The following is a 25,847-nucleotide window of genomic DNA, read 5'->3' on the forward strand; positions in this document are numbered from 1 at the left end:
AAATGAATTTTTGGTGTGTAGTCCCTATCTCTCCCCCCCCCCCAATCCAGGAAAGTAGACCTAAGGTTCGCCTTCATATAATGCAAGAGAATCGCACATAGCCTAGAGAGAATTCACAAAGCCAGAAGAAAGAGTTTACATTGCCAACAAGACTAGTTATAGTGTATGGCCTAATCCCATATAAATATCCATGAGATCCCCCAAGTTATAAACAGCGGGAAATACGGGCTTCCAGATTGAATAAAAAATTAACATGTATGCATCAGCCGTATGTAAGTTTTGCCAAAGCCATAGTTTCCGCCATGATTCCTCAAATCTACATAGCTTATCCTTTTTAATGGCAGTCAATTTTTCCATATAATAAATCCAATGCAGGCGTGGTAAAACACTATCAAAGGAGGGGGCCCCTGCATTCCTCCATTCCCTTGCCATTATACGTCTCAAAGCTTGTATAACAGCCTTAAGAAATAGGTATTGCTGCTTCGAGAGATTATCGTGGGGTAGTTTAATAGGACTGTTCTGGGCATCAAAGATAAGAGATACGTTCAGAAGAGTTTGCAACCACCTCTCGACCCGAATCCAGAGGGGTTGTGTAACCGGGCAAGACCACCACGTATGGACATAATCTCCTTTCTGCCCACAGTTTCTCCAACACAGATTGCTAGTATTAGAAAACATTTTATGCAATTTTACCGGAGTAGTATACCACTTAAATAGCACCTTATAGCTATTTTCCATTAAGGAAGCTGAGATGTAACTACAGCTTGTCTGCAAAAAGCACATATCCCAGTCCTTCATGGTAAATCCCATCGCCAGATCTTTTTCCCACACAACCATAAATTTAGCATTATAGTCACCCACTGCATTTAGTATAACATATAATTTCGAGATAACTTCTTTCACTAAATGAGCAGCATCGCATATACCTTCAAACCGTGATTTTCCCTTTGATAAATCTTCCCATACAGTCTTAGAGAGCAGAAAATGCTTCAATTGCAAGTATGCAAAATAATCTGAGGACGTCAATTGATACATAGCCTTAAGCTCGTCAAAGGAAAGTATAGATTGTCCCCGCCAAACCTGTCCCAGTGTCGTTAACCCTTTCTCTGCCCATTAAAAGAACGACTTGCCCACCCTGCCGGCGGGAAAATCTTCACAGCGTCTGATGGTAGTGGAGAAAGCATATTGCCGCTTGCCCACAATTCGGGTTCACCACGCTCTCCAGAGCAATATTGTACATGCCATGCATGGGGAAACCACAGCAAGTTGATGTAATAGTTTACCGGATGCCCAAAATCTAACCTATAAATTTTTATCTCCTAGATAAAAAGAAAAACTTTCCGTTTGCAAAAGTCCTGAGGTATCCCAAAGGCACCTGGCATGGAAGTGTTTGAAAAAAATATCCAATTTTTGGAAAAAGGGACATTTTCACCACAGCAATTTCTGCCCCAACCAGGAGATAGTTAACCGTTCCCATGTTTCTTTATCTTTCTCCAGCTTTTTAAACAGGGCAGGGTAGTTTAGCTGAAATAACTCTTGTATATTCTGATCCAATCATTATCCCTAAATATTTTACGGCTTTACGAGCCCATTGAAACAGGAAAAGTCCCTTAAGCCGAGACAGGAGGTCGTCGGGTAAGAAAATAGGCAGAAGCTCAGATTTCTCGATGTTGATTTTAAAACCTGAAACCTTCCTGTAAGCTATTTCCTTCGCTACAGAGGTGAGGGATTCCTCAGGGTTGGTTAGAGTAAAATTGTCATCGGCATACAGGGAAATTTTGTATTGCTTCGCTCCAATATAAATACCCCGGACAGCCCTATTCTGCCAAATCTTTTCGGCCAGGGGCTTCACACAAATAGCAAAAAGAAGGGGTGACAGAGGGCACCCCTGCCTTGTTCCTCACTGGACAATGAAATCTCTGGAATATTCCCTATTAATCTTAATACATGCTAAAGAAGCTGCACAAAGTGCATGGACCCAGTTAAGAAAATGAACGTCAATCCCCATCTTGTCCATTACCCGAAATAAAAAGGACCAGTGTACAAACGCTTTCTCAGCATTGACTCCAAATAAGACAGATGGGCGTTTAGTTCTCTTGGCGATGTTGTATAAGACTGATAATCTTCCTAACATTGTCGCCAGCCGTACGGCCAGTCATGAAGCCTCCCTGATCCGCATGTATCAATAGGGGAATAACCAAATTTAATCTCTTCACCAAAACCCTGGCTAACAATTTCAAATCCACATTTATAAGGGATATTGGTCTAAATGAGCTGCATAGGGTGGCATCCTTTCCCAGTTTAGGGATTATAGTTATTCCCGCCCTATTAGAGGAGGGTAATAACATACCATCAGACCTAAGATAATTAAATATTTCAACCAGGGGGGCTACTAATAAGTCCTTAAACTTCTTGTAGAAGAGGGGGGTATAACCATCCCTGTTTTCAGTTCTGCGATAGCATCTAACACCTCAGCGGTCATGATAGGATCTCTCAAACAACCTGCTAGTTCTTTGTCTAAGTATGAAAGCTGAACATCTGCTAAAAATGATTCAATATGGAATCAGCAATGTTGGGGCCCTAGCATATAGTTCAGCATAACATTGATTAAATCTTTCCCTAATTTTCTTTTCCTCGTTAAGCATGGTGCCCCCAGTATCTCTCTAATCTGTATAATTTGTGATTGGGAAACTTTGGTCTTTAGAGTGTGCGCCAGCAGCTTGCTTGCTTTACTGCTGTGTTCATAATGGGTCTGTTTCATGAGGTCCATTTTATATGCTATATCTTCCATCTCTAGTGCCTGTATTCTACCACAGACTTCTTTGAGCCTTAATAATAACTTAGCAGAAGGATTTCTTTTATGCTCCTGCTCTAGACCATTCAATTGGGTTATCAAATCTTGCCTCAACTGCCCCTTTACTTTCTTGTGGAAAGTAGAGCTTGATATGAACCTTCCCCTTAATACAGCTTTAAGGCAATCCCACAAGACCACAGGATTCACCTCCGTGGAGCTGTTGAATTGGAGATACTCGATAATGGCTGCCCTAGTTTGCGTTTCTATATCTCGATCTATTATCAAGGAGTCATTTAATTTCCAATATCTCTGTCCAGAATGCCCCATAGATCCTTTCATGACACACCAGATCGGTGCATGATCAGACCAGGAAATGTTCTTTATCCCCGCCTCATTAGTAACCAGCATTAGGGATTTATCAATAAGGAAAAAATCAATTCTAGTATAAGTGTCATGAGGTATGGAATAAAAAGTATAGTCTCGGTCCGCATAGTGCTTATCTTGCCAAACATCCAGCAGGTTCCACCGAGCCATAAAGTGGTGCAAAGCTCTCCTATCTGCCTGGGAATGGTGCACCCCTCCTTTTGGAGCAATCTACTAATGGATTACAAATGAGATTAAAATCTCCCCCCATTATTACTTTACCACTGTCAGAGCTCAGCAACACTTTATCTAGTTTTTGGAAAAGCTCTCTCTGAAGGGCATTCGGGCAATAGACATTAACCAACACCAATAATTCCCGGTGCAAACGAACATGCACTATCAAAAAACAGCCATGCTCATCCCAGTACCCTGATTCCACTTGAGCCCTCAGGTCTTTAGAGATAAGAATCCCAACCCCATGATATTTATGATCTGGTGAATTGGCTGCCAGGATTATGGGATTATACTGTGGGTCGAATAATAAACCTTCATCGAGTTTACGCAGGTGAGTCTCTTGTATAAATGCAATTGACACTTTCAGAAAGAGCAATTCCTTGAACAAAACAGATCTTTTATAGAGGGAGTTTAAGCCTTTAACGTTTAGTGACACAAATTTGATGTCAGCCATATACTGGGCCCTAAAAATCTTCCCATTCCCAAAACAGGAGGAAAACATGCGAATTGATTGCATGCAGTGAGGCCAAGGTCGGCATATGCACGCAGGCTCAGGCCACAATGCATCTTGGCCTTCTCTTGCACTCTGATGGTTTCCTTCTCTCCCCCCCCCCCCCCCCCCTGCACAACATACCCGCCACTACAACGGTGACACCGCACAGAGGAAGTGTGTACCCCTATTCCCTCCCAACTATTATAAAAAGAAATGTACCTTAAATTGTCCCGGTTTGGTCCTGAAAAAATATGTATAACTGGGAGATCTGATAGTCACTGATCATAGAGCAATATACTCTGAAGGAATTGTGATATCTCCGCTTCATGTATCATCCTCCCTTGTAGTAGCTTGATCCTGAGTTTTTCACCGCAGTCTGGAACCATTCTTGCCCACTCTCTTCCACTTCGGTTTTTCCCCAACTGCTTTTGGGCTGGTTCCTTCCGGTTTGGCTGAAGCTGTAAAGCCCAATGGTGTCAGAATTGGCATGGCGTCTTCCTCCGAATAGATCCGAGAGGTGACCCCACTGATTGTGAAAGTCAGCCCGCATGGAAAGAGCCATTGGTAGTGTACATTCTCCCTTCTCAAAAAAGATGTTACTGATTGCAAGTCTTTTCTTGAGGCTGATGGGTGATAAATCACTGTAAAGGGCGATATCGTGGCTTTCCCATGAAATGTTGCCCTTGGTCCGGGCATATTACATAATTTTTTCCTTCAAACTACAACTGTGGAAACACGCTATAATGTCTCGAGGAACGTTCTTTGGCATACCTAGTGAACGGTGTGCCTGGTCCAAGATTATATCGGCATCACGGAGAGTGTCTCCGGTCTCCCTCGTGTTGAGAATTGCCCGACATATCTTCCGCACCACCAGGTCTTCGATTTGGGGATGCCTCGAATGCGAATATTAGATCTACGGGAACAGTTCTCAAGATCCTCTAGCTTTAGGGCAATCTCTGTATTCATTTTCTGGAGGCCTGCAACTCTGAGGTTATCTCAGAGTTCTAATCCTCCATCGCTGTTTCCACATCTTCGACCTGTCAGCCAAACTCCAGTTCCGATTGGAACTCGCTGAGAGCCCCTTGCATATCCACCTTGAGGGATTTAATATCACCTTGAATCTCTTGGAACCAGTGCTTAAAATCTTCTTTTGTCAGTTCCATATCAGCAGCCGGGGATTCTCTCCCCTCGGCGCAGTTAACAGGTGCTTCGACCATATTGCTTTCTCCGGGATCTGTTGCGCCACTCAAGGCAGTAAATCATGAACCGCTCGATTCATACGAAAAAAGCATCAAATCGATCACTTTCTTTCTGGTGGACATTCCTGTCTTTTCCCCAGTTGAATTAGCACTTTGTAATCTGGACCAAAGCCATTTTAATGCTTGCAGTTGAGAGCATGTGGGGAGCAACAAACTCGGAGATGTATCCCGGACCGGTCCTGGCCCCCAGCTGGAGCCTCCTGGACTTCTGTCAGGTTTTGTGTGTGTAGTGAGGGCCTGGGAAGTAAATAAATTTGGCATGTGTGTGGGGGTGTGAGGAGGGTGGTGGGTGTATTTTATCTGTAAAGGAAATAAGTTATCTTCCAGCGAAAAAAGTGCGCAAATGTGTTAAAATGGAAGTGAAACATGGACCTGGACTGGCGAAATGATTAGTGTAGCGTGTGTCAGTGTAAGGTGTAACAGATGGCGCTTACGTCCAGCAGATGTCGCTGTTTTCTGGAAAAAAATCTTTAAACCTATTTTACCTGTCACAGGTGTGACATATCTGTAATGTAAGTACAGAAGAACCTTCCTGTATGTGAAATGAAGGTTGTGTCCAAATTTGAAAGCAATCGGTTCAGTGGTTTCTGAGATTAGCAATTTTGTCCAAACTGTTTAACATTTTTATTTATATAGATTTTGCACCCAATGCAGACCCGAACTTTAAAGATATGGTAATTGCTTTAGAGTTACAAGAGTGTCATAGTACATATTTCTCCTGCCATGTAATCAGATAAAAATAAATTTACTATTCTGCTTTTATTCAAATCTAAACACCAGACTTTCCTCTTTTAGCATGAAAACCACTATATGGATGCAAATGCTCATAACCTGAGCAGTAAAATCTCAGTTTCCTAGCGTGTAGCCAGATGGACTCAGGACCAATGGGTATTGTGCTCTCCTGATAGCAGATGGGAGACTGAGTCAGATTTCAAAGGACTAGGGGGCATTCCATGAAGTTAGCAAGTAGTACAGTTAAGACTAATCGGAGAAAATTCTTTTTCACTCAACGCTCAATAAAGCTCTGGAATTTGTTGCCAGAGGATGTGATTAGTGCAGTTAGTGTAGCTGTGTTTAAAAAAAGGATTGGATAAGTTCTTGGAGGAGAAGTCCATTAACGGCTATTAATCACTTAGGGAATAGCCACTGCTATTAATTGCATCAGTAGCATGGGATCTTCTTAGTGTTTAGGTAACTGCTAGGTTCTTGTGGCCTGGTTTGGCCTCTGTTGGATACAGGATGCTGGGTTGATGAACCCTTGGTTTGACCCAGCATGGAAATTTCTTATGTTCTTACATATACCCGTGCAGCGTGCTTAGCTCTTCAGTATTTCTCTGTCTCCATAGCAGATGTGGACACTATCCCAAACGAGAATAGTGTAACATTTACAAGAAAGAAAGAAAATTTGACTTTAAGAAGAGAGCCCCGCTTCTGCAGTGAAACCTAATGGTCCCTCCCCCAGTCGAGACTTTCCTGAGGTGATTTCGATATCCCTCAGAGGTGAGTCTTAGTCTGCCAGCTGATTCCCGGCGTGGACTTAGCCCCCAGGGTGGCTGAAAGGCAGCGGGTGTAGATTCGAGTTCAGCGGTGAAGGTATTCCCCTCTCCCCCTGCAGCTGGAGACCGCCCGGCACGCGACCAGTAAGCGCCGAGACCAGGTAAGATAGAAACCTTTACTTCTAAGTCTCCTGTCTCCAAGGCTCGAACAGCCATAGTGTCCTTCCTCCGAGGTTTAAATTGGGTTGAGCAGCCCTCCTTGGGGCAGGCCCCGATTTGGTGCGAGGATCCACACACATGGAGACCCTCCAGGGGGGGTCACTATCTTGCCTTCGGGGTTGTCGGCGCCATTTTCCCCCTCCGACCGACGGTACGCGCAGGGCAGGCCGGAGGCCCGAAGCACCTAACTTAAGCGCTCAACTACGGTTTGAGCGCATAGTGGCGCATACATCTGGGCCGTGCGCACAAACTCCTTTGCCCACACGCACAACTTGTGTGCACTTCGTGTGCATAACTTCTGTGCATCCGATGCTCATAGCTAAGCGCATCTGTGCGCATAACTACATGCGCACAAATAATGGCACCACCATCCAAGAAAGCCAAGGGAGCCTTCCTCTGCCCAGCCTGCCACTTAAGAGTCACGCAGCCTGGATTGGAATCCCTCCTGTGCCAACAGTGCGAACAGAACCAGGGAGAACCAAATCAAGAACCTCTACAACCAGGAGAGGGATCCGGTACCACGAATGATGGCATCCCAGACCCAAGTATTTCCAACTCGGCGCCCCTGCAGGAAAATTCCTCCGGGGCTACCACTACAACCCCTCCTGGGATCAACATGGATCCTGGAACCTTCTCCTGGGTGGAACTTTTCAAAGGGCTGCAAACCTTTGTCCAGGCACAACCAGTTCCAGCTGCCCACTTGACTCAAACCCAGCCGGAAGCACAAGTCCTTCCCAGCACCTCCTGGGCTTCTCGAGATATGCCTCTCCTAACCAAAAGCTTCCCTGATGGGGATCCAGATACATCAGAGTACGAAACTGACTCCCTGGAAGAAGGAGAAATTCCCCCAGGGATGGAGCCATACTGGACCATGCTCCGATTCTTCCACAAGGACGAATTACCAACCCTAGTGTCCCAGACTATGAAGACACTGGGTCTTCCAGGTACGGAGTCCACAGCGGAACCAAAGAAGAATCCCATGCTGGTGTACCTCCGTAAAGCCTCATGCTATTTCCCTATGTTGGAGCCCATAAAGAAACTGATTGACCTGGAATGGAATGCTCCAGAGGCCACTTTCAAAGGGGGAGGGCTCTAGAAGCCCTATACCCGCTGGAACCCACGGCTAAGGAACTTCTATGTTGCCATAAAGTGGATGCTATGATCTGTGCAGTCTCAAAACGCACTGCGATCCCAGTGGAGGGAGGAGCGGCACTGAAGGATGCCCAGGATAGAAGGCTGGAAACCATCTTAGGCAGTCCTTTGATCTATCAGCAATGATGCTACAAATTGCTTTCTGCTGCGCAGTAGTGGCATCTTCCTGTTTGATCCTCGCCAGAGACGCAACCATGTCCGGAGAAGCGATGGAGTCTGCGGTCTCCTTCCTTACAGATGCTACCGCAGACCTTTTACACACCTCATCCAGGGGTGTCGCCGCCGCAGTGGCGGCAAGAAGACAATTTTGGCTCCGGAATTGGTCGGCTGACGCGACTTCCAAAGCGAACCTCACAAAAATGCTTTTTAAAGGATCCCTCCTGTTCGGGAGCGAACTGGAGAAATTAGCCAACAAATGGGGGTGAATATCCAGTACCCCGATTATCTGAGGACAGGAACAAAAGAACATATACAGGCTTAACATCTTATCCTTTTGGCAAAATCATGATTACAACTAAGAACATAGAAAGCGGAAGTGGCAACCCCAAATAGTTACAATACACATTTCATGTTGTAGCTGATAGCAGCCTTGCTATGTGAATGCTAGGCAAAGGCCCCAGACAGTCCATATTGAAAGAATGCACTCATGGGGACAGCCTAAGGGGCAAGGCAGCAGAGTTCAAAGTGGAAGACCTTCTGAGACTGGAAAATTGGGCATCCAAATGACAGATGAAATTTAATGTGGATAAGTGCAAGGTGATGCATATAGGGAAAAATAACCCATGCTATAGTTACACAATGTTAGGTTCCATATTAGGTGCTACAACACAAGAAAGAGATCAGGGCGTCATAGTGGATAACACATTGAAATCGTCTGTTCAGTGTGCTGCGGCAGTCAAAAAAGCAAACAGAATGTTGGTAATTATTAGAAAGGGAATGGTGAATAAAACGGAAAATGTCATAATGCCTCTGTATCGCTCCATGGTGAGACCGCACCTTGAATACTGTGTACAATTCCGGTCACCGCATCTCAAAAAAGATATAATTGCGATGGAGAAGTTACAGAGAAGGGCTACCAAAATGATAAGGAGAATGGAACAGCTCCCCTATGAGGAAAGACTAAAGAGGTTAGGACTTTTCAGCTTGGAGAAGAGACGGCTGAGGGGGGATATGATAGAGGTGTTTAAAATCATGAGAGGTCTAGAATGGGTAGATGTGAATCGGTTATTTACTCTTTCGGATAATAGAAAGACTAGGGGCCACTCCATGAAGTTAGCATGTGGCACATTTAAAACTAATCGGAGAAAGTTCTTTTTCACTCAACGCACAATTAAACTCTGGAATTTGTTGCCAGAGGATGTAGTTAGTGCAGTTAGTGTAGCTGTGTTTAAAAAAGGATTGGATAAGTTCTTGGAGGAGAAGTCCATTACCTGCTATTAATTAAGTTGACTTAGAAAATAGCCACTGCTATTACTAGCAACAGTAGCGTGGAATAGACTTAGTTTTTGGGTACTTGCCAGGTTCTTATGGCCTGGATTGGCCACTGTTGGAAACAGGATGCTGGGCTTGATGGACCCTTGGTCTGACCCAGTATGGCATGTTCTTATCCCTGCTCCTCCCCCAGAAGAACCAAGGGTAGAGGATCGCAGCGCTTTAAGCCTTACAAGAATACGCAGACCCAAGCACCTCATCCTTCAGGAAGGTCTCAGTCTTTCGGAACAGGCACATTAAGAGAGGAGCAAGCTCAGGGGCAGGCCCCGGCCGTACCCCACAATGAGAATGCGCATGCCCATCTACAGGAAGAAGATGTAGGGGGCAGACTTACCCTTTTCTACCAAAGATGGGTCGAGATAACTTTGGACAAGTGGGTCCTAACTATCATTCAAGAGGGGTACTCTCTGGAATTCCAAAGCATTCCCCCAGACAAATTTATGAAATCACCGTGCTAATCCCACTCCAAGAGACTGGCAGTGGAAACCACGCTAGCAAGACTACTCAGCCTGAAGGCCAAAGCCCCAGTGCCCACGTTTCAACAAAATACTGGCCATTATCCCATCTATTTTATCGTTCCCAAGAAAGAAGAAACATTCCGGCCTATCCTGGACCTCAAGGCCGTCAACCGTTACCTGATGGTTCCATACTTCCGTATGAAAACCCTACGTTCTGTTATAATGGTGGAACAACCGGGAGAATTCATAACCTCCCTGGACCTATCCAAAGCCTACCTTCACATCCCAGCCCATCAGAACCACCAGCGCTTCCTGCGATTTGCGATACTGGGCCATCATTATCAATTCCGAACGCTACCCTTTGGACTAGCTACCGCCCCCAGAACCTTCACCAAAATCATGGTGGTAGTGGCGGCAGCACTGAGGAAAGGAGGAGTCCTGGTACATCCTTACTTGGACGATTGGCTGATCAGGGCAAAGTCTCCAAAGGAGAGTCGCCATGTGATCACCAGAGCGAAGAATCTACTACAAGAACTCGGGTGGGTCGTGAACACAACCAGGCGTTGTCTACAGCCCTCCCAGTCACTAGAAAACTGGGAGTCCGGTTCGATACCAAACAGAATATGGTCTACCTTCCCCCTCCACGAAGAAGGAAGCTAATGGATTAATTACAAAAGTTGTTGACCTCTGTCCGCCCCAAGTTATGGTACTACTTTCAAATCCTCTGCCTCATAACATCAACTCTGGAAGTTGTTCCGTGGGCAAGGGCCCGTATGCGGCCGCTACAACGTTCCCTACTATCACGATGGAATCCAGTGTCCCAGAACTACTTAGTTCGTCTCCAACTACCGACAGAGGTTCAGGAGCAGCTTCAATGGTGGCTACAGGAAGAACACCTAAGCAGAGGCGTAAACTTATCTGCACCGAAGTGGATGTTGCTCACCACGGACGCAAGCCTGTGAGGGTGGGGAGCCCACTGTCAGGAACTGACTGCCCAGGGACAATGGAACAAGGAAAAGGCGGGAGGCAACATTAAACCACCTGGAAGCGCGAGTGGTCAGACTAGCCTGCCTATGATTCAGTCACAGACTCTGAGGCGAGTCCGTCAGAATTATGTTGGACAATGCAATGACTGTTGCCTACATCAACCGACAAGGAGGAACCAAGAGCCAGCAGGTGTCTCTAGAAATAGACCCCCTCATGGAGTGGGTGGAAATAAACCGACAAGGGATTTCAGCCTCCCACATCGCGGGAAAAGACAACATCTCTGCAGACTATCTCAGCAGAGAATGCCTAGACCCGGGGGAATGGTCGCTGGCGGACACAACCTTCCAGCTGATAGTAAATCGATGGGGGTCTCCCAGCCATGGATCTACTAGCAACTTGTCGCAATGCCTGGGTCCCCAGATTCTTCAGCCGCAGACAAGAACCACAATCTCAGGGAATTGTCGCTCTTGTCCAGAACTGGCCAGAGGAAAGCCTCCTGTACGCCTTCCCACCCTGGCCACTACTGGGCAGGGTCATCCACAAGATAGAACACCACAGGGGACTAGTCCTACTAGTTGTTGCGGATTGGCCAAGAAGACCATGGTACGCGGACATGCAAAGACTATTGGCAGGGAATCCTCTATGTCTGTCGCCACACAGGGACCTTCTTCAGCAGGGACCGATCTCCCACGAAGACCCTGCTCGATTCTCTCTTACGGTATGACCCTTGAGAGGACTATCCTAAAGAAGCGCGGCTACTCAAAAGCCGTGATTGACACCTTGCTTCGGGCATGCAAGTTCTCCACATCCCTGTCTTACATTTAGATCTGTAGAGTATTCGAAGCTTGGTGTGAAGATCACGGTCTCCTTCCAAGGACAGAGAAGATTCCTTCAATCCTAGAATTCCTACAGGACGGCATGCAGAAGGGTTTGTTCCTCAACTCCCTCAAGGTCCAAGTCACAGCACTGGCCTGTTTCAGGTCCGAAGTGGACGGCATCCAGACTATCAACTCATCCTGATGTGTCCCGCTTCCTGAAAGGAGTCAAACAATTCCGACCACCACTAAAGTGGCCCATGCCTCTATGGAACCTCAACCTAGCACTAGACTTCCTAGCAGGGGAATCCTTCTGACCAACAAGCGCCCTGTCTCTATGTCTCTTGACCTTAAAGACAGTGTTCTTGATTGCAATATGCTCAGCCCGGTGCATCTCTGAACTCCAAGTATTATCCTGTCGGGAACCGTTCCTCAGGTTCACCCTGGGCACCATACAGCTATGTACGGTAGCATCCTTCCTTCCAAAAGTGGTTTCCCAGTTCCGTATGAACCAGACCATATCCTTACCATCACCAGATGAGCACAGGGATTCCGAAGACTCATGCCTCCTCCGCCACCTGAATGTTGGCAGAATACTAGTCCAATACCTAAAGAGATCGGAATCCTTGCGCAAAACTGACCATCTGTTCGTTCTTCACAGCGGGAAGAAACAAGGGGAAGCGGCATCGCGGGCCACCATAGCCCACTGGATCAAAGAAGCAATTAATGCTGCCCACATAGAGGCAGGAAAACCATTACCTCTACAGGTCAAGGCACATTCAACAAGGGCCCAGGCAGTCTCCTGGGCTGAAACCGAGCTGCTGTCGCCAGCTGAGATCTGTTGGGCGGCGACATGGTTCTCCCTACACAACTTCTCCAGGTTTTACCGCATGGATGTTCAGGCCAGGGAGGATACAGCCTTCGCAAGGGCAGCACTAAGTAGGCCATGGGCAGCCTCCCACCCAGTAGAGGAGTAGCTTTTGTACATCCCATTGGTCTTGAGTCCATCTGGCTACACGCTAGGAAATGGAGAAATTACTTACCTGATAATTTCATTTTCCTTAGTGTAGACATATGGACTCAGCATCCCGCCCACGGCTGCTCCAGAAATCGAGAACCTCTGATATCAAATCTCGAGACTGAGCAAGTACGGGTAAAGCCACGGCCTACCTCTAGTTCAAGACACCCGCAGTTGCCCAGGTGTCGGCGTTTGTTGTTTGAGTGCACTGGAGGTCTCCAGTCCAAAGTTGTTTTTTTTTATATATATATATATATATATTTCCTGTATCTCACATTTATTGGATTCTTTTATTGTATTAGTGTTTAATTGCACAGGTGATTTCTTTTCTTGTATTGTTGAGACATATTGGAAGGGTTGTGTTCTACAGATGAATGTTTGTTGTCATTACATTCTATTCAATAAAAATTATTCATTTCAAAAAGAATAAAAACTTAGAAGAGGATGATCCGAATAGAGAAATCTGCATCACATGTCCTGTGACATACTGGGGACCTAAACGTGTATATCCTCAAGGGGATGGAGGAGGATACAGTAGAGACATAAATTGTTTAGAAGAGGCAAGCATTATTCTGGGGGGGACGGTTATGAGGCTGAAAGGAAGTAAACAGGCAAGTACTTATGTAGATACACAGAACAATCTTCCAGTGGAGACAAAACAGTATCAGAATTCATGAAAGCATGGGAAGAGCATAGAGGATCCTTAGTTACAGGGAAGCAAAGCAATAGCCAAATCAAGTGGGGATTCAGTACTACAACAGGAAAAAAAAAAGGGGCAGATGGGATGGGCCTTGTGGTCTTTATCTGCCTCCATATTTTGTTCTCCATTTCTATGCTTATTCTAGAAGTAGATTATACTAGTCTCCAGTCCATTTATTCTTGCCTCTCAGCTGTACCTGGCATTCATAGTGATGGTGAAGATGACATAAATCATCAGTTAATTTGTGTTTTTTCTGATCTTGATGAAAATGTTTTAATTTTTTACAGATGGTGATGGAATTTTCTGATAACATGCTGAACCTCGATGGTCACCAGCTTAATGGTGCACAATTAAAGCAGTTCGTTCAGGTAATACAATAAGCTGATCTTATTTCTCAGCAACATTGAAGTTTGAGAAATTCTAATACCCATTGTCAGTGTCTGTTTTCTAGACAGAAGCTTACTTGTTTTAACCCAGAAGTTTCCTCTTGCTCCATCGGATCTGAACCTGGGTTGGGATCTGGTATCATGCATTGTCATTCAAACCAGGCATTGCAGCAGCAGTCCTTGACCTGGCACATTCACCAAGATTTCTTTTAGAACCATGGGTCCTGAAACTGGCCACTAGGTGTCACTATTGCACAATGACTCAGATTTCCTACTCTCGTGGCTATGAATACCGTTTGTACAGCATGCACATTAACCTAGGATGCAGAAGACCTAAGCCACTGGACTAGGCCTAGATAATTATTTGACACAGCGCCTATATTCATAAATTATGTAATATAGCTAATAGAGTTGTAGCTGCTTCGATTTTATTGATAGTTGTTTTGTGCTACAGTGTAATATGCCTTTCAAGCCTAGAATTATAAAGTTATAAAATTGCTCTGAAAATTTTTCAAATTCATTAAATTCAATGCTTTTCCCACCTAATTGGGTGCTAGAAAGTAGTGTGATATGTATCTTTAACTAAATTCCTAAAGGTGCAGTTTGATTTGCGGTGTTAAGTTTATCCTGTGGCAGTAAGTCTGCCCTATTTGTAAACTGAAATTATCACAATAAACTTAGAAACCTGTTATCTGTCTGTATTGATTCCTTCCTGCAGCGTCATGGCATGCTTAAACAACAAGATCTTAATATTGCTATGATGGTGACAACACGTGAAGTCTTCAATGCACTTTCCCAGCTCGTCCCCTGTGTTGGTTGTCGGCGTAGTGTGGAACGCCTCTTCTCCCAGCTTGTGGAATCTGGAAATCCAGCATTAGAACCCCTTACTGTGGGACCTAAGGGGGTGCTGTCTGTAACTCGAAACTGTATGAGTGACGCTAAAAAGCTTTATACCTTATTTTATGTGCATGGGTAAGTTGTTGATAATAGACTCTGTACTTGCAACAGATACACCTGTGTATGGACAGCAGCAAGAATGGTTGCATTCTCCTAGGACTAGCAGGATGGTAGTCCTCACAGATGGGTGACATCATCAGATGGAGCCTGGCACGGAAAACTTTTGTCACTATCCACGCGGCCACATGCGATCCCTCTTCAGTCTTTTTTTCTGTGAAGCAGTTGCCTCGTGGTTCTCGGAGCACTCTCCAAATTTTTAAAAACGTATTCTTATTGAGGATTTCTCCTCAGGTTTTCCTAGGCGCAGGGTCCCTCTTCGCTGTCTGTTCCCCCAGCGTCTCAGTAGGTGTTTCTCTCATTCTTTGCAGTCGATTCCCAAGTGTGTCGCCTCCCGGTGGCTGCCAGCCATCGACCGCTCACTGGCTTTTTTTTTTTTGTGTTAATATTTTTATTGGTAATCAACTTACATCATATATAAACAAGTACAACAAAATGAACCATCTACTACCGTAGTTTTACTTTTGGACCCTGTACTCCCCCCCCCCCCCTCACATACATGTCTTCTTTTGTAAGTAGCCTCTGTGTCCACCTTTTATCAGAAGGGTGGCTCAGGCCCGTCTCGTAACTGCCTTATATGTCCCATGGTAAGTGAATCTATATGTCAACTCTCGCCTCTCAAGCTGAGGCATTGAATAAATAAATACTGTGTACAACAAGACTCGCGCATTCCTGTCGTTCCTTTGGGTATTATTCTCGCTCATCCTGTTTTGGTTTGTATCCATTTAAGGTAAGGTTCCCAGGTTTTATCGAAACGTGACAATGTTTGATGTTTCATAGCGGTTATCCGGTTCAAAGTACAAACATTGTCCAGTCTCATCAAAACAGCCGAAATTGATGGGCACTTGGTTGATTTCCACCCCTTTGCAATTTCCATCCTCGCTGCTATACAAAGCTGAGTAGCAGAAGGATGCAGCGTCCCAGTGGGACCCCGGATAGGGTTGTTCAATAGGGCATTGTCTAGTTGCAGCCGAATAGTTTCCTTTAGGATCATTTGTAGATGTTCTTCAATCTGTTTCCAGAACTGAGTGATACAACCACCTGACCACCACAAGTGTAAATAGGTGCCCAAAGAGTCACAACCTCTCCAACAATTGCCAGTTGTGTTAGGTGTGAATTTTGCCATCCTTTCTGGGGTGAGATACCAACGGTACAATTGTTTATAACCGCTTTCCAATAACGCAGAGGATATGGAGGCTTTACTCAATTGTTCATACATTGTTTCCCAGTCCACATGCTGGGGAGTCCCCTCCAAATCCATAATCCATGCTTTTATATGGGTTGGTTCCCCTAACACTTTCACATTCAATAATTTATACACTTTGGTTATCAACCCTTTCAAATGGTGCGGAGCTGAGCAATACCCCTCAAAGTGATTTCCCCTTACTCAAAGGTGTTTTCAGATGAGAAACTTGGCAAAAGTGTCTAAGTTGCAGGTATGCCAAAAATTCTGTTTGTGGGAGGCCAAATTTCTCCCGTAGGCTATCAAAAGGGAGTATATCCTCGCCTCCCCATAGATTCTCATACCGAAGAAGCACCGGCTTATTTTCATGGCATCTTCCAGTTTTCTAAATGCCATCAGTGTTCACGGACCATGTCTCTCACGGATCCGCACGAGCTCTGTATCCTCTGCCTGGGGGCTTCCCACGACGTCCACGGGTGCCCCAACTTTGCTTATATGACTCCCAAGGGCCTTTGTTCCTGGCTGGAGCAGCTTTTTGGCAGAGCACCTGCCTCAACAGCAGCAGGATGCGCTGGAGGCAGTGGGACAAAAGGACCTGGAGGCCGGGAAACACATGATGAGGTCCGCTTATGATCTCTTTGAGACAGCGGCCAGGATATCGGCAATGGGCATTAGTGCCTGACGCATGGTCTTGCTTTGGGCCTCTGACCTTTGCCCAGAGGACCAGGAGAAGTTGGCTGATCTGCCCTGCAGCGGAGAAAACCTCTTCGGGGACAAGGTCAGAGATGCAGTTGCTCAACTCAAGGACCATCCTGAGACCTTGCAGCAGCTCTCAGCCAGCACCTCAGACCCACCGTCCTCCGTGTACAGGTCTCTGCTTAAGGACTTCATAAGTCTTTCTACTGCCAGAGGAGATGATACCCTCTGGCTCCCCGTACCAGCGTACCATGTACTGCAACCAGGGACCGGCCTCGTCAACAGCATGCCCCCAGGCCCCAACCTGCGCCACTGCCCAGTCCAGCTGCAGGCTTTGGACTGGCAGCAAGAGATTATCGGGGGCCGATTTATGTCTGTTCACAGAACGCTGGCCTCCTATTGCCACCAACCACTGGGTTCTGGCCATCGTGCAACACGGCTATCTCCTGAATTTCAGGACAGTCCCAGCGGATTCTCCACTACCACCAGTGTGGGACCTATCAGGGCATCAGGAAATCCTCAGTTGGAGCTCTCTCAGCCTTGTTGAAGGTCGGAGCTGTAGAACCAGTGCCCCACTCTCAACAGAGCCGGGGGTTCTACTTGAGGTATTTTCTGATACCAAAGAAAACAGGCAGCCTCCGACCCATTCTCGACCTCAGAGCCTTAAACAGGTTCTTGCAGCGGGAACGTTTCAAAATGGTCTCCTTGGGCACCCTAATTCCTCTCCTTCACAAAGAAGATTGGCTCTGCCGTCTTGATCTGAAGGACGCTTATGCGCACATTGCAATATTCCCACCTCACAGGAAGTATCTCCACATCACAGTGCGCCAAAAACATTTCCAATACCAAGTGCTGCCATTCGGCCTTGCATCAGCCCCACGGGTGTTTATGAAATGTCTGGCAGTGGTAGGGTTCACGTGTTCCCCTACCTGGATGACTGGCTCATCAAGAGCCACGCAGGAGGGCACTCTACGCTCCCTCTGCTTGACAGCCAAGGTGCTACAGTCTCTGGGGTTCGTGATCAATCTCCCCAAATCTCATTTGAGCCCGTCCAAGCAGCTGGCATTCATTGGGGTTCTCCTGGACACAACTCTGGCCAGAGCGTTCCTCCCCAGGGATCGTGCTCAGACCCTGGTGTTGCTGGCACACTTCATCCCGCAGCATCAGACTGTCTCTGCCCAGGTACTGCTCCACTTGTTGGGCCACATGGCGGCATTAGTTCATGTCACTCCACTTGCCTGGTTAGCCATGTGAGTAGGGCAGTGGACACCCCGCTCTCAATAGCTCCAAGCCACCCAGGACCTCTTGGTGCCAATGCAAGTTACTTCGCTGCTCCGAGATTCCCTTTCCTGGTGGGAGAACCTGACCAACTTGGAAAGGGGCCTCCCATTCCAAATGGTATCCCCCCAAGTGGTACTGCCAAGGCATGTGGTCAGAGCAGGAAGCAAGTTGTCAAATAAACTTCCTGGAGCTGCAAGCGATCCGGTACCCCCTCTCGGCGTTCCAGGATCACTTGGCCCACAGAGTGGTGTTGATCCAGACCAACAACCAAGTCGTGATGTGGTACATAAACAAGCAGGGAGGCACGGGCTCCTTCCTGCTTTGCCAGGAGGCGGTACAGATTTGGGTTTGGGCCCTGTCCAAGAACATGCTCTTGCAAGCAGTTTACCTTGCAGGGGCAGAGAACGTGGTGGGCAGACCACCTGAGTCGAGCATTCCACCTGCACGAGTGGTCGCTCACCCGGCAGTCGCAGACAGTGGACCGTGGGGTATTCTGGACGTGGATTTCTTTGTTTCCCCTCGGAATTTCAAAGTAGTCTACTTTCGCTCCCTGTACAGGGAAGACTGGGAACCAGCCTCGGATGCCTTTGCCCAGTTTTAGGGCAAGGGCCTACTGTATGCGTATCCTCTGCTCCGCTGGTTGGAAAGACTCTCATGAAGCTCCAGAAGGACAGGGGCACCATGATCCTGGTTGCCCTGTATTGGCCGTGGCAAGTCTGGTTCCCAATCCTGCGTGACCTTTCAATACAGGAGCCCATATGGCTGGGTGCCTCCCCTGACCTGATCACGCAGGACCAGGGCACATTGCACCAACTGAACCTCCCTTTGCTGGCCCTCACTGCCTGAATATTGAAAGGGTAGTCTTACAGTCCCTTGACCTCTCTGATAACGTATTGCAGGTACTGGTGGCTTCCCGAAAGGCTTCCATCAGGAAGTCTTACCGGTTGAAGTAGAAAAGGTTCCCCGACTGGTGCGAGGCGAAGGGCCTAGACCCTTTCTTGTGCCCTAATCCGCGCCTGCTGGACTATTTGTGGTTCCTCTTGGAGTCTGGGCTGCAGACCACCTCTATCTGAGTCCGATGAGTGCTATCAGCACATATCACCAAGGGATAAGTGGCACACCCATTTCTGTTCAGCCCTTGGTGGGCTGCTTCATGAGGGGTCTGTTGCATCTCAAGCACCCTCTGCATCGTCCTGATGTGTCCTGGGACCTTAATGTGGTAGTAGCGCTGCTCATGCAGCCTCCATTCTAGCCTATGCGCTCCTGCAAGCTTAAACATCTCACCTGGAAAGTCATCTTCCTGGTTGTGGTTACCTTTACTCGCAGGGTCAGTGAACTTCAGGCGTTATTGACTTATCCGCCTTACACAAAATGCTTTCATGACAGAGTGGTTCTCCACACTCACCCTAAGTTCCTGCCTAAGGTGGTGACTGATTTCCATCTCAATCAGCCCATCGTTTTGCCCACCTTCTTTCCGAGGCCCCATTCCCACCAGGGTGAACGGGCTCTGCACAGCCTGGACTGCAAGCATGCTCTTGCCTTTTATCTTGAGTGCACAGCAGCTCATAGGCAGTCCACGCAACTCTTTGTCTCCTTTGATAAAAACAGACTTGGCGTTGCTGTGGGCAAGCAGACCCTGTCCAACTTGTTGGTGGACTGTATATCCTTCTGCTATGAGCAGGCGGGCCGTCCGCTTGGAGGCTGCGTCAAGGCGCACTCGGGGCCATGGTAGTGCTGCTGGCGCACTTTCGTGAGGTCCCCATCGCTAGGATCTGGAAGGCTGCGACGTGGAGCTCCCTGCCACATTTGCCACCCATTACTGTTTGGACAAGGTTGGTCGACATGACAGTACCTTTAGCCAGTCTGTCTTTCGTATTCTGTTCCAAGCATAAGAACCCAAATCTCCCTACCTAGGGCCCAGTTTCTGGTTCGTGCTGCCTCCCATTCTCACCCTCAGCACTTCTGTTGTTGTGCCCGGGGGCAGCCTGAAGCTTGGTATTCACCCATCTGTGAGGACTACCATCCTGCTTGTCCTAGGAGAAAGCAGAGTTGCTTACCTGTAACAGGTGTTATCCTAGGACAGCAGGATGTTAGTCCTTAGGAAATCCGCCCGCCACCCCGCAGAGTTGGGTTCTCGGTTGGTTTGTTATTTTATTTTTCGCTTGTCTTTTTTTCGCTAAGATATGAGACTGAAGAGGGACCCCCGCTTGGCCGCACGGATAGAGCATGATGGGCATGCTCAGTGTGCCAGTCAAAATTCTAGAAACTTTGACAAAAATTTTCCATGCCGGGCTCCATTTGATGATGTCACCCATCTGTGAGGACTAACATCCTGCTGTCCTAGAACACCTGCTACAGGTAAGCAACCCTGCTTTGTTTTCTGTAGAAGACTGCTGCTTATGTTACCTACTAAGGCCAGTGATGAATAATTTGGACTGTATGGCATTGATTTTGTTGCAAGGGGATATAAGTAGAGAGAACTTCTTGGGACTCATCCTAGGATTCTAAGACAAAAATGTATATACTGCAGTAGGCAGACAATAGGTTTTATCTCTTGTGGGGAACAGTGCTAGGTTTGAGCTCAGATTGAATTTGTTTAGTGCTATTGTTCTGAGCTACAATCCTCAAACTGGTTTGGTTTTCAACTATTCATGGTGATTATCCATTAGTTTCTTAACTTTGGTCTAAGAATCAGGAAATTTGCCTGTTTTGGTTACCTGGAAAAGCAGACCTTTTTGAGGGCAGTGAGACCTTCCATTGGGAGTCGTTAAAATAAACCCTGTGTGAGGAGATGTTGTGTTATGTGACAAGACATGAAAAACAAGTGGATAGAGCAACTACAATTAAGTTTGTAATCTGTAAAAACTGGAGTAGAAGTATTTTCTTTGGTCCTGTGGTGCGAGATTGATGCATGCTTGTTCTCAGTTGGCAAAATTAATATTTTTAATTCTTAAAGCTGCAAATGTAACATAATCTCTTTATCTAGGTCCAAATTAAATGATATGATCGATGCAATTCCCAAAAGTAAGAAGAACAAGCGATGCCAGTTGCACTCCTTAGATACACACAAACCCAAGCCTTTGGGGTAAGATGAATGAGAAGGCATCTTATTTTTGTTTCGATGTATAGCAGCCTCTTGGGGAGCACACAGCTGTAGTTCTGTGATTCAGGTGAAGGGGGATCAGTGTGGTATAATCTGGAATTCTTAAGAAGGATTCTCATTAGCATTAGTGTTACCACATTGCTGAAGATGGGACCTGGTTCAGACTGTTCACACAACTGGGTCTCTCAGCACTGCGCTTTAGATTTCCTAGTTTGACCTGTCTGGAAAATAATAAAGCCCAGGTGCTTGACTACTCGCATATTTTTGAATTGATTACGTGCTGTTTATAGAATGTACCCTATTTAGCACCTGTTGTCTCTATAATGAGTTGGGTAATTGCCCTGTTTGTTTTTTCTCTAGTTATTACTTTTGGGGGACCAGTGAGTATCATGGCACTGTTACACAGTATTTCCCCACATCTCATCACTTTAACTATATTCTACCTGTATTGCAAGCTTATTTTTTTTTTTTTATGGGGCCTGGCAAGGGATAAGAAATCCTCTAGGCATCCCAGATCTAGAACTAACCTTCAGGAAATAGTGAAAGAAATTACTATTTCTATTCATAACCCAGATCAGTCCAGACTCCTCCTAGATTTTGCCTCCCTGCCAGCAGATGGAGACCGAGAAAAGTTTCACAGATAACTGCTATATAACTTAGTGTGCCAACTACAGTCCCTCAATATTTCTCTGTCTCCAGCAGATGGTAGTGGTATAAAACTTGCAGTCTGGAGTATATAAAAAAAGAAAGGTTTCCAGTTCCTCCCAGGAGGTCGTTAGATCCTGGTGGGGCTACCTCTCCTGGTTTGAAGTGGATAAGCAGGGTGTTGGTGACCCTTTATGGTAGCTCAGTCCTGGATTGCGGAGAGCAGAGCACTGGGTCAAAGGCTAAACGAAACCCACGAGTTTCAAGGTCTAGCACTGAGGCTTTCCCCATCAGTGCAAAAATGGCAGCCATATTGAATTCCTTTGCAGCGCCGGCTGGGGAGGCAGGGGAAACCCTACCTCAGTTATCGCATGCAGTACCCGACTCCAGGGAGCGGCAGAGGGGCACTGGCACCGAGGAAGATCTTCTAGACCAGGATTCAGATTATTTGCGTTTTCTGCAGATTTTTTGGCTTCTTATGCACAAGGCATATTTGGCTAAGAAAGCAGCAGGAGATGTTAACCCTCTACCCCAGTTTCGGGCTGGCAAAGAGAAAGCATTCAACAAGCGTTTAATGAATTCTGGGTCTTTCCCCTCAACCAGATAATCCCGGGAGGGACACTGAAGGATTCCCCGGGAACAGAATCAACGCAAAATGGGTCAGAGCTGGATGATGGACCAGAAGAGTTTCGAGTAGCAGAGGAGGATTACCCTAAGGTGGTGTACCTATTTTCCAAGGAGAAGCTGTGGCCCTTGATTCTGCATGTTCTTGAGGAGCTTGGGATCAAGATTTCGCAAGAGGAGTCTGACCTAGAGGGGGTGGATCCCGTAATGGACGGATTGAGGGGCCAAGCGAAAGCTTTTCCCTTTAATAAGTCGTTAAAGAAATTGGTGGTTCGAGAGTGGGATACCTCTAAGACCAGCTTAAAGGTTGACAGAGTAATGGCGAAGCTGTATCCGTTATTGGAGGAGGCGGAGTTTTTGATGCTTCCAAAGGTCGACACGTCTGTTGGCAGTAACAAAGAAGACCACCATTCCAATGGGGGGTCCACCACATTAAAAGATGTGCAGGATCGAAAGTTGAAGGTATACTTCAAGAAGATTTTTGAGATCTCGACCCTGGGTGTAAGGACGGCAGTTTGCAGTAATTTTATGCAGAGAGCATGTTTGCGCTGGGTCCAGCATTTGCAGGTGACGTAGTCTGTGTCAACAGCTGCAGCGAAACAGGCTGAGTGTTTAGAAGCGCATATGTAGCAAATGTCTTATATGACCTGATCAGAACATCTTCCAGGATTATAGCATCTGCGGTGTCATCCAGGCAGTTGTTTGGTTACGAAACTGGTCTGTCCATTCAAGTTCAAGCTCTTGTTTGGAGAGGACTTGGAACAGATAGTGAAGCATCTGGGGGAATCCGAAGGGCATAAGCTACTGGAGGACAAACCAAATGACAAAAAGATTTTTCCCGCTCATGCACGCTTCCGAGACAATAAGAGATTTTGCCAGAATAAAGGTTCTTCAGGGTCTTGGAGGCAAGCTTAGGCAGAGCACAATCCTGGGGACAGTCCTTTTGAGGTGTTCCAAGCCATCTCGAGAAAACACTGGTCAGGAACTGGAGGTACATAGTCATCACAGTGAGGCTAGGACAGTCCACTTTTCTGTTACAGCTATCGAGGGGTGTTTAGCGCTTTTTTACAAGGAGTGGGCCAGAATTATTACAGACCAGTGAGTCCTAAGTGTGATAAGACGGCTACATTTTAGAATTTGCTTGGCCAGTATGAGAGGCTTACAATCACTTCCACATGCGCTCCCCACACCAAGCGAGTAGCTGTTAAGGGAATGTCGCCAGTTTGCGGCATCTAGGGGGCTATATTGCCAGTTCCTTGAGAGGAACAAAGAACAGGAAGAATTCCATTTATTCATGGTACCACAAAATATGTTCTGGGCAGTTTTTTGGATTTAAAAAGGTAAATATGGTACTCAAGTTCACGGTTCGCATAGAAATTCTGAGGTCAGTCATAGGTGGAGCACCTGCATTTTCTATGGTTCATGATCCTAGGGGAACGTTTTCAATTTTGTCTCTCTTTTCGGATTGGCAACAGCTCCGTGTATATCCACCAAAGGTTGGTGTGGCGGCCCTCAGACGAGAAGGTTTGTTGGTGCATCCCGTATCTGCATTATAGGTCCTCCAGCTTCACTCGAACGAGCCTCTGTTGGTAGTCAGTGCAGCGGATACTGCTTGCAGTTCAGATCTCTGGGCTAGGTAGTAAATCTGGAAAAGAGCCATCCTGTGCCCTCTCAAACACTGAGTACCTAGGGGCTCAGCTCGACACCCAGGAAAGAAGTGTTTCTTATAGAAAGAGGATGCTGAAGTTAGGGTCAGATTCGTCGCCTATTGGGGCGTTCGATGCCCAGAGTCTGGGACTATTTACAAGTCATAGGCTCTATGGCATCAACATTGGCGCATATGTGATTTTTTCATAGAACTCTTCTCTCCCTATGGAATCCGTTATTGGAGGAGTTTCATCTTCCCCCTTCCCCTCGAGGGGGAATGCAGAAACAGTTTTTCATGGTGACTTATTCGTGCCAATCTGGGGCATGGTGTGAAAGTTCTGGATTGGGTGATAGTCACTACCGATGCCAGCCTTTCCAGCTGGGGGGGTGGTATGTAAGGATCAGTCGGCAGAGGACCAGTGGTCGAATAAGGAAACATCATGGTCTATCAATCAGTTAGAGATGAGGGTGGTGCATTTCGCATTACTTGCCTTTCTGCCATGGTTATGCAACTGTCCTGTAAGGTTCTATCGGACATTGCAATGATGGATACCTCAACTGACAGGGAGAAACCAAGAGAACCAAGTCAGTGGCTCAGGAGGCCCAGGAGTTGATTCTTTGGGCAGAACAACACTTGGAGTGGCTGGTGATGTTCACACAGCCAGGTGGACAATGTTCAGGCAGATTTTCTCAGTTGGAAAAAAGCTAGACCCTGGAGCTGTCAGAGACAGAGATGCATCTCATTCAAAACAAATGGGGATATCCGCACATGGACTTAATGGCATCCTGCCAGAAAGAACACAGGGCAGAGGGAATTGATGCTCTGCATTGAGGCATTCTTCTTTGTCTTTTCCTCTGTGGCCACTGGTGAACAAGGTGCTTCGGTGGATAGAGAAACATCCAAGTGACATGATTCTGGTGGCTCCAGAGTGGTCTCGTTGCCCATAGTTCGTAGACTTGGTCAACATGGTAGTAGATGGGCCGTTTAAGCTTTAGCCATCTGTGGAATTGTTTCTACCAGGACCCAATGTTTTCAGGTCAGACGTCTCACTTTTGTCTCGTGGCCTGGCTTTGAGAGGAAATGGCCGGTGGAGCGCACTGTACTGTACTGCACTGTACTGTATCAGCACGTCCAATCCTGGGCTAACAGTGCGCTCCGGTGGAGCGCAATGTTAGCCCAGGTTTGGACGCGCGTTTTCAACGCATTAGCTTTACCCCTTATACAGTAAGGGGTAATAGCGCGTCGAAAACGCGCGTCCAACCCCCCCCCCCCCGAAACTAATAGTGCCCGCAACATGAAAATGCATGTTGATGGCCCTATTAGTTATTCCCGCGCAATACAGAAAGTAAAATGTGCAGCCAAGCCGCGCATTTTACTTTCAGAAATTAGCACCTACCCAAAGGTAGGCGATAATTTCTGCCGGCACCGGGGAAGTGTACAGAAAAGAAGAAAAAACTGCTTTTCTGTACACTCTCCGACTTAATATCATAGCGATATTAAGTCAGAGGTCCCAAAAGTAAAATTAAAAAAAAAAATTAAAAATCGGTTCGTGGATCGGAAGATGGATGCTCAATTATGCCAGCGTCCGTTTTACAAACCCGTGGCTGTCAGCGGGATTGAGAACCGACACCAGCAAATTTGAGCGTCGACTGTCAAACCCGCTGACAGCCGCCGCTCCTATCAAAAAGGAGGTGCTAGGGACACGCTAGTGTTCCTAGCACTTCCTTTTACCGCGGGCCCTAATCTGCATAGGCCACCCTCCTGAATCGCGCGCCCAGGAGAGTGGCC

General features: G+C 46.7%; 1 protein-coding gene across 5 annotated transcripts in view; it reads left to right on the forward strand.

Moving 5' to 3' along the window:
• Positions 1–25,847, forward strand: part of GGNBP2 (gametogenetin binding protein 2) — a 129,796-nt gene that overhangs the window by 28,685 nt on the left and 75,264 nt on the right. For all 5 annotated transcript variants that reach the window (XM_029611656.1, XM_029611657.1, XM_029611655.1 and 2 more), the window contains 3 exons: positions 13,767–13,847; positions 14,584–14,837; positions 21,026–21,124. In XM_029611656.1, coding sequence (XP_029467516.1) covers positions 13,767–13,847; positions 14,584–14,837; positions 21,026–21,124 — 434 coding nt within the window. The remainder of the gene's footprint in view (positions 1–13,766; positions 13,848–14,583; positions 14,838–21,025; positions 21,125–25,847) is intronic.

The sequence above is a fragment of the Rhinatrema bivittatum genome, chromosome 8 (genome assembly GCF_901001135.1).
Source record: "Rhinatrema bivittatum chromosome 8, aRhiBiv1.1, whole genome shotgun sequence".
In the NCBI taxonomy this organism is placed as follows: domain Eukaryota; kingdom Metazoa; phylum Chordata; class Amphibia; order Gymnophiona; family Rhinatrematidae; genus Rhinatrema; species Rhinatrema bivittatum.